Here is a 17,242-nt window from a genome sequence, read left to right as displayed (position 1 = left end):
TATTATCTTGGCCCCTTTGCTCACTTTTGTAATTTAGTTTTTGCACTTCTTTTTGTCAAATGATCTTAGGCCTCATAAAATATTGAAGCCCAAGAAGCAAAATTAATAAAAGAATGCTTTCTTTTGAAAAGTTCCAAATTTTTCGCAATAATACAGGAGAAAAATTGCAATTACTTTTGTAATTTTTGTAAAACTAAATAATTTTTTTAAATTATATTAACTACGTATCTACAATACGTTTAATATCGTTTAGTTTTCTAAAACCTCGGTATATTTTATATACCTTTTATTTCAAAACCAGCTGTATTTTCATCTTCAAATTCAAATTTTCCAATACTGAGTATAAATCCCCCTTAGACACTTTGTTTAGTGTTTCTGTACACTTAGTTAGACTGAGAGCAAATTGCAGCTGAAAATACTCGTAATTAGAACTAAAGTGTAATATAAATATCAAAAATGTAACAATTGAACATAACTAACAAAGGAATATACGGCTTAGTAGACTTTGCCATCACTACCACCAATACTTGTGTCACCACCAGCACCAAATCCTGTATTTGCAGCAACTATTTTAATCCCGCCATTGCTTCTGGAATTTTGAGCGGCATTTGTGGCCGCCTTTGCAGCAAGCTCCGCTACATTGGCAGCTGCCCATGCTTTTTGAGCTGCTCCAATGGCCTGGTTAATTTGAGACAGTATCGTAGCTTTCGCGGTTTCTGCCACTGCTGCAGCTTCTGAAAAGGAAATTTTGATAATATAGTCTCAACTATATATATATATATATATATATATATATATATATATATATATATATATATATATATATATATATATATATATATATATATATATATATATATATATATATATATATATATATATATATATATATATATATATATATATATATATATATATATATATATATATATATATATATATATATATATATATATATATATGTTATGTTATAATTTTATCTTAAGATAATACCATTGTGACTGTGCAAAGTTAAAAGTTAATTGCGTGCTTTTATATTCAAACTAAAATAATACAAAACTGAAGTCGGTTTCTAAAGGACTCGGTAAGGGAAAAATAAGTCCCTTTTTGTCGCTTGTATCGGTGCATCAAGGATTATCACAGCCTAAACTCATTGGTAGGTTGGACGCTATTCAGAGTAGGTTATTCCTAATTACGACGCCATTGGATCTATGGTAAAACAAAGAAAGAATCATTTACCAATCTACTGACATCTCGGTCTTCCAATAAATTATATTAATAAAAACAAATTTAGTGGTTATTATTAATATTACCAATCTCATTGTTGTTAACGCTCCATTGCTTGGCTGCTTATCAGTGCAGTTTTTCCAAAATGAATCAAGTTCAAGTTCTTTATTAATCAATAAAAAAAAATTTTTTTTGACAAAACTATCAAATTAATTACCCACAGTGAGAATAACTCGTGTGTGGGTTTATATACACTCAACAATAAATAACTAATACTATCTCCAGATACCATAATAAAAAGATTGCTCTTCAACTCTCCGTACGGTAACAACAAACAAAATCCGCAAAAAATCAAAGTAACCAAATAAATAAAATGAAATGAGGAGCATCCACCCCCAAAAATAAATCAAATTAATAATTACTAATTAAATGATTCATTAATCTAATTTTATTATTAACCAATGAATTATTCAAATCTATAAAACTATGAAATTTATTCCAATTATATATAATACTATGCCTTGGTGAAAAACGGGACCTTTCAGATTTTATTCAAGCCTGACGGACTACAGAACTGCCATGGGTCAAATATGCATGCAAAACATGATTATAATACTGAAAAAAATTATTATGCAAATTAAAATACTCAGGCAAAAGACCTTGAACATATTTAATCATATAAAGAACAGAATGGAAAGAAGAGAAGAGATCCAGTGGAAGGATATTCAAAATTTTATACATACTTTTTGTTGACGATTTACCAGGGTAAGAAAACGGGCTAGGCAGGAAATTTTTCAATAGACGCAGAGCTTTATTTTGTTGCCTCTGAAGAGGAAGAATATGAGTTTTAAAATTATTCAAAAAAATTATGGGACAGTAATTTATATATGAATGCACTAGGGAATGATAAAGAGATTTTAGGGCAAAAAACGGCAGAATAAATTTAAGATGATTCATCATTCCAATATTTCTCGCCAGTTTCATTCAAAGATAAATTGAATGGCTTTTAAATAATAAACTTGAATCCAGTATTATCCCGAGATATTTAATATCATCAACTCTTTCAATTTCAATGGGTAGGCTTTGAATATTAATCATCATAATTTTTCATTTTGAAAAATGATTCAGCTTGTAGAAATGACTCAAATCATCCATTAACCGCAGATAATATTTTCTGGGATGACGGGTTTGGAAGAATTTGAGAAAGAATTTTGAGTAGGTTCGAAAGGAAAGCAAACATTTTTTGTGAATTTTTCAGGTTTTCATGTTTCAGAAGGGTTGTACCAAGATCCCAGTTATTTTCCTATACAGGATATGGGACATTTTTTTTTCCAAACGGTTAATGGCAGTAGACCTGTCCTTATTTTTATATTATTTTGATTGTATATTTTTGAGTGTTCTCTTGCTCAGCTACTAGCTTTATAGAAAAAAAGAGCAAAAATGTCACTTACGTTGAGCGTGGTGATTAGCAGCATATTTTGCGGTGCTTGCAGCTTCCCCGGCGACCGATGCAGCTGAAAAATAACCTTTATTTTCAAATTATCAGGAAAATCTAAAGATCAATATCAATGCTGAATTTTTTCAGTATAAACATTTTTGGTTGGTAGGGTATTTCGTTTTGGTATATTAATATAGTTTTCGGTTTAATAGGAGGAAAACACTTCTAGGGGTCGGAGGGGCGAGCGTGATTTTAAACTTCATTTTATGGGAGATATAAGGTTCAAAGTTAAAGAAAGTGACAGATCCAGGGGGAGGGGGCGTGGGCTCCCTAACGTCGTCTAAAGTAGTGTAATTTACTTAATCAACGCAAATTTGCGTTAACTAAACTTGCTCCTAGCGCAAGTTTATCGGATCAACCTATTTTGCTCCCCCCTCCATGCTAAACAAAAGGTCCTTGATCCGTCTCTGGTTACAGGGCTTTAGAATTCATCCATTCTGAAGCCTCTTAGACACATTCAGAGACTGTCAACTCTTTTAACAAACAACAAAAGTACGAAGAACAATAGGGAAATCTTTTGCAAGACAGTGGAGATAATTTGAATGAATATTTCGGCCCTATGTCCAAGGGCTGTCCTCAGCAAGACAAAAATATATCGAATAAAAAAGACTCACAACAACATGCGACCAATAAAACCAAAAAGTAAAATTTTTTCAAAAAAGTGCTAGCATGCTTACTTCAGCAAAGTTCAACCAGGACTGATAAAAAGTAAGGTAAAACAAGGCGATTCAATGAGATGAAAGAAAAATAAATTAAAAACACGTTCTTATTGCTAACCCAGCTTTTTTGGCAGCTAACCTCAAAGGTCTTTTTGTGACCGGTTCTGTGTTAGTGTCTATCGGTTTTTTAAAATATTTTGTAAGATTATTTTTAATTAAATTTGTGTATAGAGCATTTAGTGTATATTCCCCCAAGTTCCTATTTGACGAAATGTTATTATTAATCTTAAATCTGATTTCAATTGATTCTTGGACTACCTGCTTTATGCCTAGGTCATTGCTAATAAGGGCGGATTCATCAAAAAGTATAGTGTGGTTAGGATTTCCAAAAATATGGCTGTCTAATGCAGAACCAGATGAAACAGCGGAAATATTAGAATGGCACTTAAAATTGCCCAAAACTTTTCCCGATTGCTTGAAACTTTCAAAACCCACGCCTAGGCTAAAGAAGCCATACATTTTTCTGGGAGGTACAAGAGTGTTAAAGGGTAATTAAATGCGCCAAGAAACTTGCTGTCCTCGATCAGTTTGGACTTTACGGCCACAAATTCCTGAGCCAAGGGGAGCCTAATGTAAATAAAAATGCGGCTGGCGATGTCATTTTATTAGTTGAGGTATGGGACCCCTGAGATCTGGCACTTAGAATTGCGCAAAACTTTTCCCGATTGCTTGAAACTTTCAAAAACCATCGCCTAGGCTAAAGAAGCCATACATTGTCTGGGAGGGTCAAGAGTGTTAAAGGGTCATGAAATGTGCCGAAAAACTTGATCAGTTTGTTCAGTTTGATCAGTTTGTCCTCGATCAGTTCGGATTTTACGGCCACAAATTCTTGAGCCAAGGGGAGCCTAATGTAAAGTAAAATGCGGCTGGCAATGACAGCTTCCGCATGGTGCAGCTGAGTTTAGCACCTATTCACAAGTAGGGTCCTACTATTACTAATATCAGCTACATAGTTTACCTGAGGCTGCTGCTTGACTACTGACACCTCCTCCACTACCTCCAACAGAGACAAGATTAATTACATTTGCATTACCACCTCCACCTCCTCCTTTAAGACTTCCACCTACAATCATCACTGGCAGCGAAATGAGCAGACAAATTTGAAGACAAAATATTTGCAAAAAAACCTAAATAAAACTGAATATAAGGAGGTAACAAATGGAAAATAACTGGGAAGAAAAATACTTATATTCTGGTAAGAGAACAGGAATAAATCAGGGGCAGGGAGGGGGAATGTGGCAAAATTTAAAAGCAAAAGGTAACAATCTGTAATAATTTCAGCCAGTAAACACATTTAAAGTATTTCTCAGATACAAATTTTTGTACGGTTTTATTTGACCCTGTCTGTTTAGGTCAAAGATCAAAACATATACCCAACTGTGATGTGTTCTTTACGTTCACTTTGAAGGATTCAATAGTGTGAGGGTCCTTGAATAACTTTACAGTGTACTATGACCAGCCTGTACTTTCACTTTTATTGTTTAGAAAAAACTGTTTGTCAAAGTAATGGGGGAAAAATCAGTTTTGGTTTTTAATGCACTGAAAGAAATTTGTTTTTCAGTTTATTTTTATTGTATTTATTTTAGCATGAAGTGATTTTTTATCTCTTTTAAACTGAAACATACCGTATATGGACAATCGTACAGATTCAACAGCTTGTCGAATTTGTAATTACTTTGAATGTCTAGTTTTTCTCTTTAATGTATTGCTATGTTTTCTTTTTCGTTTTTTTTTAATTATTGCTCAGTCTTCTTGTCGTTAATGTGGAGGGTTTTCAGATTAATTATTTCTGGTTATTTATGCTGTGACACATAATCCAGTTTACAGAATTGTTAAAGGCATCACTAGGTTCTGCTAAATTCAGTACATTCTGCGTGTTCACAACCCTAAAACTCCCTATCAAACATACATCCTCATTGAAATAATAAAAATATACGCCAAGATGAGAAACAAACTAACCTCTTTCTAAAAAATAAAGACAAGTATTTTTACTGAAAGAGATGTCTAGAAACACTATCGAAAATTCATTTGCCATCGATTATATACCAAAGAACAAGGCAAGAGTAGCGAATCTTTCTTTTGTCTGTTTAAATAGGAAACAGAGATCCAATTTCATTGTCGTTGTTTTCAATGGTCAATTGCTTACACTTTGTGGGGAAAAACAAGACAATAATAAAACTATAAGAGATTCATTGATCCAAAAATGTCTGAATAGATTGTTGGCGATTAATGTCACTTTGACATTGGCTGAAGATACGGCAATAAAATTATCTTAAATAGAGAAGAGCATAATTTTTGTTCGTTTCAAGCTTTAATATTGATCATTATTTTTATTTTAAAATCTATTCAGACATTTAAGGCTACTTCTTGAGTTAATAGTCACGAATCGCGCCAGATGGAAACTACCTATGTTTGTAAAGCTGGAAAATACCTATTATTACTATTATTATGTCATACTACCTATTTGTAATTTATAATAGTAGTAATGATCCTATTACTACAGACGGACTATTACTACTACAGATATCTAGTACTACAGACGGTACATGCCTTACCAGACTGGTTGCTGAGGCAACACCCATTTTCTGGGCCAATCAGAGATGTTTCTACTAGCGGTACTGCAATATACGGTAACTTGATCAGTATAGTAATCGGATTCAATATAAGGAGTTATTTTCATTATAGTTCATATTAGTAAGAGAATTTAATTCAGAGAGAGAACAGTTTATTGTTATTTGAGACGATATTAGCAAAGAAAATGAGTGGTATGTTTACACTACTGGAGCTTGATGGTGGAGCCGGTAGCAGCAATGATACAAAGACAAGAGTATCAAATGTGGCAGTGGAAATTACACGAGGATGTAGACTAAGCCTTGAATGGGACGATATATATGCAAGACATGTAATAACTTTGAGCAAATTTCAGTTGGAGGAGCAACTATGCTTTGCAGTGAACTGAAAATTGTGCATATAAATAGACTTCAAGCTGCTTTAGATACGCTAGTGAAATATATCGAGGAGAATAAATTGAATCAGTGAATATTATTGTTATTATATTCAATAGAATTGTTTCTAAATAGAAGGTATTTTTTCTATAGTAGGTTAGTGTATATTTTGAAAGTTGAAAAAGAATCCTGGTTAGTCTGAAGTTGGTTGTGAGAGTGTTAGGACTCTAAAAAATGGATAGATTTGAGAAGGAGATAATCCTAGGGAATCTTGTGTTTATGGCTAAACTTTGATTCTAGATGATGATTTACTGGAGTTATCTGTTCAAAGGAAGATATTTTCTCAGGGAATGCTTGTCAATATAATGAAAACTGATTCTCTGTCATTAGACCATTGCATGAAGCTTTTACGTCGTGGTTCAAAGGCATTTACACAATTGATTGACATATTAATCACGACAAAACCAAATGATATTGTGGATTTGCTTTTGAATGCACTAGCTTAAGAATTTAAGACTATGATTTTTTCACGAGAAAGATGTTGTTCAAAGAGTATTTACTCCTCTCTCTCTCCCACCCGATTTGTTGATCATAGCTCAGTTTCATTTTGGCGGCGAGAGTGTCAACACATGAAAAATGTTCCATACATGTCCACTAGGCATGTATACACTGGGCAGCTGGTAATCATGTGAGACTTGTACAAGGATTGATGAGTATGATGAAAAGTGCAGATTATGCAACCCGTGTAAATTGCATAGAGGATATGCCGTATAAATTAAAGGTTGTAATTCCTGTATTGAAGAGGAGTGTGACTCTCACCCTAGAGGACACCTATGCTCTAATTGCCACTATGATAAATGTAATCAGTGGGAGAATACATATCCTGGTATGATTGGGAAGAATCCTAAACTTGATTTTAGTTTATTACTACGAGAATGGTATCGTCGTGGCTTTAGATTGTTTTGGGAGGAGGAACCAGGTCTACAATTCAACTATTGGAACAACAAAAGAATTTGATTTCTACGTTATCGTTGTGAAGACAATGGCTACTATGATTATAAGCCTACTGATTTTTATTTGGCTGTTAGAAAATGTGATTCACCCCTCGAGGACACTGTATGTGACATTGCTTCAAATAAGGGAATTGAAACCCACGAATTTTACAAAATGAATGGAAATAGTATGATTGACTATACAAAAAGATACGATAACAGTGGAGTTACATTATGCTGTAGACAATGTGACCCTGAAATTGTAACACATCAGAACCAGTATACTGTGAATTGTGATCATCTACCTGCATTAGTTGTTCTCGACAAATACCTATACGTAGTAGAAGAAGAAATCGAAAGAGTAGAAAAGTCTTTTTTTGTCATGTATGTACATTATTTTTATTAATAAACAATTTTACATACATTTTTAGAACATTTTAATCGTAGGGCGCTAAAATCAATATTAATCACACTTGAAAGTATATTTTCCACTAGAAAGTCGTTCAGTCGAGGAAAGTCAAAGTAAATACTGAGAAACTGCTTGTAGGTATAGCCACGAAATCTGAACATGAAAAAGAGCATTGCATGAAAGCCACATGTCGTAGTCGTTAAATCCTGTACTCTCCTCTGATTTTGAATAATAGTTTTCCCACTACTCTCAATAAAGTTGTTGATGTGTGGAGTGTAGAATTTATATCATAGGCCAAGAGGATTAAAAAATTTGATATTCTTTGCTGTTTGAAAGATGCATAGCCAATGACCTGTCTTCAAAGTCAATGGACTGCTATTAACAATGATTAGGGTATTTGGAATAACACTTGGAATTTTTTCAATGAAGTCCGATGGTATTCAATAGGAGTTACATTGAGACATGTATAAATTCATATTAAATACGCTGATTATTTGGTTTGTGTTCATGGTGCAAGGTCTAATAGAACAATGCCGTCAGGTGTAATTTCCCAATAGGTTTCAAATTGACTCAGTGATATCAATGTGATACTTTCAGTCAAAGCATTGGCAAATGTGCACTCTAAACATAAATTCTCCGTTCATACTATGCTCATATCTTGAGTGCCAGACAGGTCCAAAACAATTACACCATGATTCTTTGAAAACATTGAACTGGTTATACCATTTTCAAATAGTTGAGAGTCATGATCTAGGGATTGCATGGTCAACTCAAGTTCAAGTTCAATATGGGTTTTAATTCAAAAAAAAATATATATAAAAATACAGTTAACTCAGTTCCTTGTGCATTGATGCACGTTTGGGCTCGTAATAATTGCACACTCTAAATACAGCGTGGCCTCCTGTCCTCTCCAATTTCCACCCCGAACCGCCATCAAATTACAATAAATTTAACACAACTTCTCCTCCACTCACACCCCTTGAAGTATCAAACTAAAATATGATAATTAATAATAATATCGAAAAATTCTAAACATAATAATAATAAAATAAATCTAGTAAATAAATATTTAATCTTTTTGATATTTTTCACATTCTTTTTAATGGAGCCGAGAGACATATATGACTTCAGCTCTTGCGGAAGTGCATTCCACTGTCTAGAACACGCAATTCTAGGAGAAAATTCCGACCTAGCTGTCGGTGTCGGGGGTATATAAATGTCTGATGAAGATCGTGTATTTAAACTATGGATTTGTGATGCTAGTGTGAATAAGCCTTTAAATGGTGATGGGAGTGTTCCTGAAAAATATTTAAAAGAAAAAACGGTGCAAGATAGTCTGTAAAGTGATGCCATTGATAGTCTGTTTGGTGCTGGGCCTAAAATTTGAAGTGCTTTATTGTGAACTGAGTTTAGTCTCTGTAGATGTGTCTTGAAATTAGATTGCCAAACTGTAGAACAATATTGAATGTGAGGCTTGATAACTGCATTGTAAATCAGGATCAGTATTTTCTTAGGGACATGGTGACTGAGTTTTCTCAAGATTCCAAGGTTCCTTGAAAGCTTCGTCTCGATACTTGGTATGTGGCGTCTGAACGAGAGGTTTTCGTCGATTAAAACCCCTAGGTAACGAACGTGTCCTTTTTCTGGTCTCTTGATAAGTCCACGAGAGGTTTCAGTACCTAGCACATCAGGAGCCAGCAAATCTATACGTGAAAAAAAAATAAAACACTCGATTTGTCAATGTTGATGACTAGACGATTTGCGTCCATCCACAGGTACGTTTCTTCAAGAATGTCTTGTAGCTTCGTTTTGAGAGACTTGCTGTTCCGTTCTGAGCTTGCCATAAGTGAATCATCCGCAAATGCCGTTAGTTCATCCTCGGCTTCTACTATAGACCCCGGCGTCGTTTGTGGGTGACATAGTTTGCAGCAATAAGGGCTACGACTTGCAGGAGTCAGTACTTGCTGAAGATTATTTACGTGAACAAGAAACAATGCTGGTCCCAATTTAGAGCCCTGTGGCACCCCGCAGTTAACTACGACATAATTTGTATGGTCATTTCCTGTGTACATTCGACGATTTTCCAGGTAAGACTTAAACCAGTCTAGGACTTGGCCACGAACTCCAATATGATCCAGCTTTCCAAGTAATATTTCGCGTTGCATGCTATCAAACGCTTTCTTAATATCTAGAAGCACTGCTGCAGGTAAAGCACCCGAATCTAGGATTCTGTTTACGAATAAATTTAGTGAAGTAAGGGCGTCTTCGGTTGAATGGCCAGCCCTAAACCCGAATTGGCGGCTGTTAAAAAATCCTTTGGCCTCTAAATATTGGTAAAGCTGGTTTTTCATTGGCGTTTCAAAGACTTTCGAGAAAACTGATAGAATTGAGATTGGTCTATAATTTTCTGTGTCTCTATGACTTCCACCTTTGTGAAGAGGTATTATCTTTGCCTTTTTAACATTTCAGGAAAGACCCCTTTATCTAATGAAAGATTTACAAGGTAAGTTAGCGGCTCAGCAATGGTGGTCATTACTGCTTTCAGTGCCTTTGTGTGGACCAGGTCGAAACCTGGTTTCGACCTGGTTTGGAAAAATTTGCCAAACTTTTCGACCATCCTTCCCGCTTTCCGTCAGCTTTTGCTGCAGGTAGCCACGCTTTGCTCTTCGTAACACAGTCCGAAGGACTTTCCTGTATTGCTCATACTCCTCTAGCCGAGCTAAGCTAGGAAAGCATCTATACTCTCCCCAAAGGTGGTTTTTCTTATTCACACAGGCCAGAAGGCCATCCGTCATCCAGGGGCTAGTTGGCTGGTCTTTTTTTCGTTTATTAGTTCTCGGGTTTTTCACGCAACATCTACTGTATACATCCAAGAACGTCGAGTGAAATGACCCAAATGCTTCGCTTACATCTTGAATCTCCATTACGTTGTCCCAGTTTAATTGCTCTAGTTCCTGTTTTAAATTCTTCAAGTTTTCCTCTGTTAAACATATAATCGGTAACTTAGGGTTGATTCGGGACCTTATATTAGTTGGTTCTGAAAGGCCGAGTGTTGCATGAATGGGGAAGATGTCTGATGTGTCGCTGACGAGGACTGCCACCGACTCTGGGAGCAAGGAGCTGAATATGTTGTCGATAAGTGAATGCGTACTCTCAGTAGCCCATGTCGGAATCGTAAAAGCAGGATATAGGCCTGAACCTGCCATATTATTTAGAAAATCTGCTCCTTCGGCCGTTAGCGGAATACTGAGGTTAATATTAAAATATCCCATGAGAATAAGCTCATTTGTTTGACACTTTGCTAGCTCCAGAACTTGAGCCATATGTTCAATAAACTGAGACGTTTACCCTGACGTAGAACGATAAATTTCACCCAAAATAATTTTTTATTTGGGGACAGCCATAATTCTAGGAACAACGACTCGAAAATTCCTTCAGTATTTCGTGTAAGGTCTTGCCTAATTTGAACCGTGTGTGTGTCACGGATATAAATTGCTATATCACCCCTTTTCATCTGTTTTCTGTGTAGAAAATGGCTAGTGTAACCTGGAATATCCAAAAGGCTTTCGGTTTGTTGTGTAATAAATGTTTCACTTACCAACTGCAATCGGCGGTCCGTCGTGAAAATTCCAGAAGAGCGAGGAGTCAAAAACAATGAACATACCCAATTGAACTTCTTTATGGAACACTGAAAGGAAACAAAAACAAACTAGATACCTTGAATTTTGGGAACATGAAAAAAGAAAATAGAAAATTGAACAAATATGAAACAAAAAAAGAAGAAAACAAAATTTTCGCTTTACATCCTTCACTGTCATACAACTTAAAACAGAATTACTGTGCGGCTTCAACAATAATTCAAAAAACTTCTCACGATATCACGTACATAAAAATTAAATATCGGAAAAAAACAAAAATGACAAAACTACTTGTCGGAAACAACCTCCTCTGGGTCATTTTTGGCAAACAGTTTTAGCGGATCGAAACAGTCATCATCGTATTTAACCCACTGCTGTGAGGTTTTTGACTTTTTTGTCTCCAGCCAGAGTTTCACGTTATGCTGGACCACACGAGTCTCACTGACCTTCTCTGCTCCCTTTGCTTTTTTTAGCTTGTAACGGAGAGCCAATAATTCCTTTCTTCGCTTTCCTAATTCAGCAGGTAAGTCAGTTGACACGATGTAGCCCGTTTTCTTTAGTTTACCACATTCTTTAAGAATCAATGAGTGATTATAATTCTTGAGCTGCACGAAAATAGGCTCAACTGCTTTTTTCTTACCGCTCCGCAGACTAGGGCCAACACCATCATCAGACGCGGTGAATTTTTTGACCCTAAACGCAACACTGATACCTATTTGATCAGGATCTGCAATCCCGAGTTTTTTTCCGAAGAAATTTTTTACTGTATCACGAAAATTTTCAGATTCATTTGGAGTATCGATCCCGTGAAGCAGAATATTGTTTCTCCGTGTATGTAAATCCACTCCAAGTGCAGACGATTTCACCTTAATCAGTTCCAATTTTAACAGCTTATTTTCTGTCTTCAAGACCTTATTTTCTTGTTGTAGCATCGAAATCGTAGCAGTTAACTCATCCATTCGCCGGTCAAAATGCTCTTTTGTTAGTGATGTAGCCATCTCTCATTTTTTCAACAATAATGCCGCACAATTTCGAAAATCCTTAAAAAGTCATGAAAGGAAACTTACTCGCAAGGACCCGTAATATATAATATCCAGATATTACTTAGGGCCCACTTTTAGCAATCTCAATCAGTCAAAACTTATTATCCAAATTGTTTATCCAAGCAGCGTCCTTTGGGCAAGTGACGTAGCTAATCCAAATTCATTTCACACCCGGAGACCTTCACTGTCTGAATGCTAACAGGTAACTGTTTCCGTAGGTAACAGGTAACAGGTAACTCATACAGAGTTCCGTAGGATTTTTTATCAAATGATATAGTGTACAGTGGAATTCCATTCACTTTGAACACAAGGCTAGATAGACCAAAAAAATTAAAATCATGGGGGGATGCAGTCCAGGATCCAACGGCACTAGCACTCTTCACAAAGGCCAAAGCAAGTTTTGATGGGATTGCTCCATTGATAAATGATGAATCGGTATAACTGCGATAGCGAGTGGCAACGTGACGTTGATTAGTGATCGTATGGGGGACAAGAAATTTAATGTTGTTACCATTGGCTCGTAGTTTTTCCACTGCCAATGCAACACAGCTCATAACCTGTTGTTTTTGAACATGAAGAATTGCCGAAGTGATAATGATATTTGCATCGGGTGCTGCAGCAAGTGTTTTTCTCAAAATGAAATTCGATGGAGCTAGTTGTAGACTTATGTCAATCTTGATATTGGGAGGTATCAATTGGGATATATGGAATATCTTATGATTTAATTTTCCAACTAGATGATACTCCTGGGTCACTGCAGCAGTTAACTCACCGTCAGAATCAACACCTGATCTATATTCATAGCCCAGTGCCCGACCTCTCAACTCCTTATATGGCTTTGGCGTCATCATCATAAATTGTATGTAGATTCCATAGTTGAATAAATTATTGCTATTGCTCACCAATGTTCCATTAATGAATATATTAATTTGTTTGAACAAGTTGTGTAAGATACAGTTTTCATAGGACAGGCGATCGGCAGCAATGGGAGTTGTATTGTCTGACTTTTTCTTTACCACAACATTTAAATCAATAAATGTTGATGACCAATCAATGAAATAGTCTTCATTGGAAAATATCTGAAAGTGTATATATTCCGAAAGGGGTTATTGAGGATGAAATTGTTCATAGTAGCCATACTTGACACTGACATCAACATTTTCAGCATTGAATAGATTCAATGAGGAGCTGATTGATGGATGTGATTATTTGTCAGGGAGATAGGTCATCTTAAGAGAAAAAATCCTTCTTTGATCTAACAATCTTTTTCTTCTCCTTATTGGTCATCTTTGTTTTATTCCTCGAAGTCGTTGTTGATATATTTTCCTTCCCACCTGGGTAGAGACTGATGAGTGAATGATGACCACGCACCCTTTTTAATCCCTTCTCATTTTTGCTGAAATTTTAATTGTTCGTCTGCGGCTCTGGCTGACGATCTAGTATTTTCTTTAACGCCTTCGTTGAAATTTTTACCCGACCCCCAGTCCTGTAGTGTTGAGGCAGCAAAATTTGATGCAGCAGGTACAAGATATTTTCTGTTTAGGGGTATTGCTGAACGAAATAACCTAGCAAACCATCTACCAAGACCATAACCAGACATTGTAGTACGCCCCATGTAATAGTCCAATCCGTGACCTATTTGACAAGGACTTAGAGCACCAACATAGCAGTCAATATCAGGACAGACAAATGGATTTCTTCTATTGTTCATCTTAGGCAGTGACGATGGGTCGAAAATGATATGTTATCACAGCTAAAGTTTTTGATATTGCTAGAGGATCACCTAATTCAGTTCTTAGTGTTATTCAATTCAATTTCAATTCAATTTATTAAATACTACAATAAATACATAAATACACTTAAGTGCTAGAGGCCCCAAGAAGCATAGCTTGTAGAAGACCTCGTATCAATCACAAAATCCACACAAAAAAAATTCGGGAAACAACAAAAATTCAACAATATCTCAAAAATATAAACACAATGTGAGAAAAATCAACAAAAAAAAACAAAAAAAAACAACTGCTACACATTAACCTTTGACTTAATTTTATCCAAACTGAAAATGTCCTGTAATTTATCAAAATTCCAAACCATTAGTAATATTATTAAACAACGGGGTTCTAATCTCATTCAACATAATAAGAGAGGAGAAAAGAAAAAAAACTATATAAAAAACTTTAACTGACAGAGTTCCAAACATGAAATATTTACGGGGATATAGTGAATCTGCTTTATATGATAATGATAAATATGGTCCTGATTGGTTTTTCGCTCAAGAACTCGTAGGAGAGGGACATTGCTATTGCCAACTCTGGATGTTTCAACAAATGAGGCATAGAGAAATATACAAGTGTCCGAGGAGAAGGCTGGTGGATACTTAGCAAAAATAACATTAGTGCTTCTGGCACTTTTACCATTGATTATGTTGAGTTTAAAGCCCAAAACATCTTTTAGATTATCATTGAGAATAACCTTTTCATTGGCAATGGGTGAGCTAATGTATATCCTCCCCTCTTCCTTTGAATAGTTGAAATGAAAGGCCCCTTTTTTTACGAGCGTTAACTCTTTTGTTGATAGAACGACACAAATAATTCATACAAGTGAGTTCCTGGTATGGTGATTCAGCACATGGATAATTCAACCAATTGATCTTTTGAATTTTAGGTTATTCGCTAACGGCTGGTGGCCAATCACGGGATCTAATGTTTATATCATATTTGCGATCCTTACTCAGGATATCATAGGTATTTTTGAGAATCTCTTCATCTTTGGTGTCTCGCAGACGATAATTTATGGGTCTGGTTTCTAGGATTTTTGCCACTTTAAGAAGTTCAGTGGACCACAAGTAATTACCCTTTTCAAAAATATTAGTTGTCCTACTAATTCGAATAATGTCACCGACATTGAATTTCTTCATGACAATCGTTCCATTAGAATACTGTTTAAGAAAAGTATCAAATGCATCATGATCAGAATGATGAACTTCCGTTGGGGTTGAGTTGGACAATGATCGATGAGGTCGTTGATTATAAATCAACATGATATATATAATTCATGAGTAAAAGCAGGTGTATTTTTCAATGTACAATATTTTGAAATTAAAAGTCCAATAGTTCTTATGAATCATTCGGCCAATGAAGCCTTTATAGGACTATGACTATGATCGAGCATTGTATGATATTTCTTTATTACTTTTTCGACATGTGGATTACCAAATTCATTACCCCGGTCTGTTTGAATCTTTTATGCGAATCTTGTTCGAGAAAACTTGCTATAGCCTGAGCAACCTCAACACCTCTCTTTGTCCGACATGGAATTGCATACGCATAGTGACTAAAAGCACTGATTGCAATTAGAATGTACTTGTATGGTGTATGGTGACGCCGTTAAATCTCATCTAGAGTAAAGAGACCTACTTGCATTATGTGCAATGGGAAAAAGGCTTCAGTTTTTGGATAATGATTAGCACGAAGCCTGTGATTTCGATGTAGAGTGTTACTCAATTCATTTTTAGATACTCTTGTACACTTTTAGTGTAAACACCAGTGACCTTGGAAAGAGTGGTGGGGGAACTTAAACTTCCCACTTCACTAATATTGTCTTAAACACGTTTCAGAACTTCAACCATTTTGAACGTAAACACGTAGTGTAACTTCCACTACCCTTTTGTATACTAGTGGATGGCGGTGGTGACGTTGAGTTGATAGCAATACGTCTTTGCTTTTTTATAGCTATCAGCGGCGTCTTATCGTTAAATCAATATTTCCACTAGGTTTGCTAGTATTTTCCAAGATTAATTTAAAATCTTCTTCTTCTTCTTCTTCTTCATGTTTTAATATTGATGAGGAAGGACCAGGTTCATTTATTTTTTTAGAATTTGACTATTGCTAATAAGGCTTTTGGGGAAGTTTGATGTATTTAGAAAATTGTATAGATGACTGTCAAATGATAAAAGTCCTTTACGATTTGTAATCATATCATAGATGAATTCAAGTAGATTATAACTCTTTCCTTGCATTACAATTTTTTTCCCATTGCTATCAACTTGAATATGATCTTGACCACTTTCCATGAGATATGTTATGAGTCGTTTACTTTGTTCACGATATTAGTGTGGCATTAGATTTCCGATGCGCGACAATTTTGAATCCAATTCCTTCTTCTTTAATTGTGTTCCAGGAACAGCACTAGCAGTAGAATCCTGCGGAGATGTTTCTTTTTTTGTGATCACTGACACTCACATTCACTGGTCTCGCACGATAGGGCTTAATTTGGTCCACTTGGCGAAGTACATCTAAAAGTAAAAGTAGTTTTTTTTCATCCTCAATATTCTCATTATCAGTAAATTTACTGAAATTGTCCTCAAAGTGTTCCACGGGTGAAAGAGCGAGTTCTATTGGGGTCACTCGATAGAGTTTAGCTATCTAAAGAAAAATGTATACAAGTCGTGCAAATATTGGTAGTAAAAAAACATACCACCCACTTGAAGAAGACGTTTCCTTTTAAAAATTTTTCCTTTCTTTTTACAAGCCAATGCATGTACAATGGAACGATGTTCAATTTAAACAATTTTCAGATATTAGATTAATGAAATCATTGTCAATACCAAGTTTGAGTATGGTTTTCCTAAGTGGGGGTTTTGAAGTGCTTAGAACGGAAAATAAATGTATATTTTCATATGGTTTCTTCAGTGTCATGATGGCAAGTAATTGCCTTTTTTACTGTTCACTGGAAGATCTACTGTAATTTCATTGTCAAAAATATCTGTGAC

General features: G+C 35.4%; 1 protein-coding gene across 1 annotated transcript; it reads right to left on the bottom strand.

Annotated features, from left to right (window-relative positions):
- Window positions 1–426: 426 nt before the first annotated feature.
- LOC148949867 (uncharacterized) lies at window positions 427–4,532 on the bottom strand. The gene is made up of 3 exons (XM_089091966.1): window positions 4,403–4,532; window positions 2,679–2,741; window positions 427–734 (listed from the first exon to the last, which is right to left on the bottom strand). The coding sequence occupies exons 1-3, from the start codon at window positions 4,515–4,517 to the stop codon at window positions 496–498; spliced, it is 417 nt and encodes a 138-aa protein (XP_088948092.1). The 5' UTR covers window positions 4,518–4,532; the 3' UTR covers window positions 427–495.
- Window positions 4,533–17,242: the final 12,710 nt, after the last annotated feature.

This window comes from Artemia sp. Qi Xiang Cuo, chromosome 7, assembly GCF_049724085.1.
Source record: "Artemia sp. Qi Xiang Cuo chromosome 7, ASM4972408v1, whole genome shotgun sequence".
In the NCBI taxonomy this organism is placed as follows: Eukaryota; Metazoa; Arthropoda; class Branchiopoda; order Anostraca; family Artemiidae; genus Artemia; species Artemia sp. Qi Xiang Cuo.
Note: the sequence above shows the minus strand (reverse complement) of the source record. Positions and strands in the feature narration are given on the sequence as shown.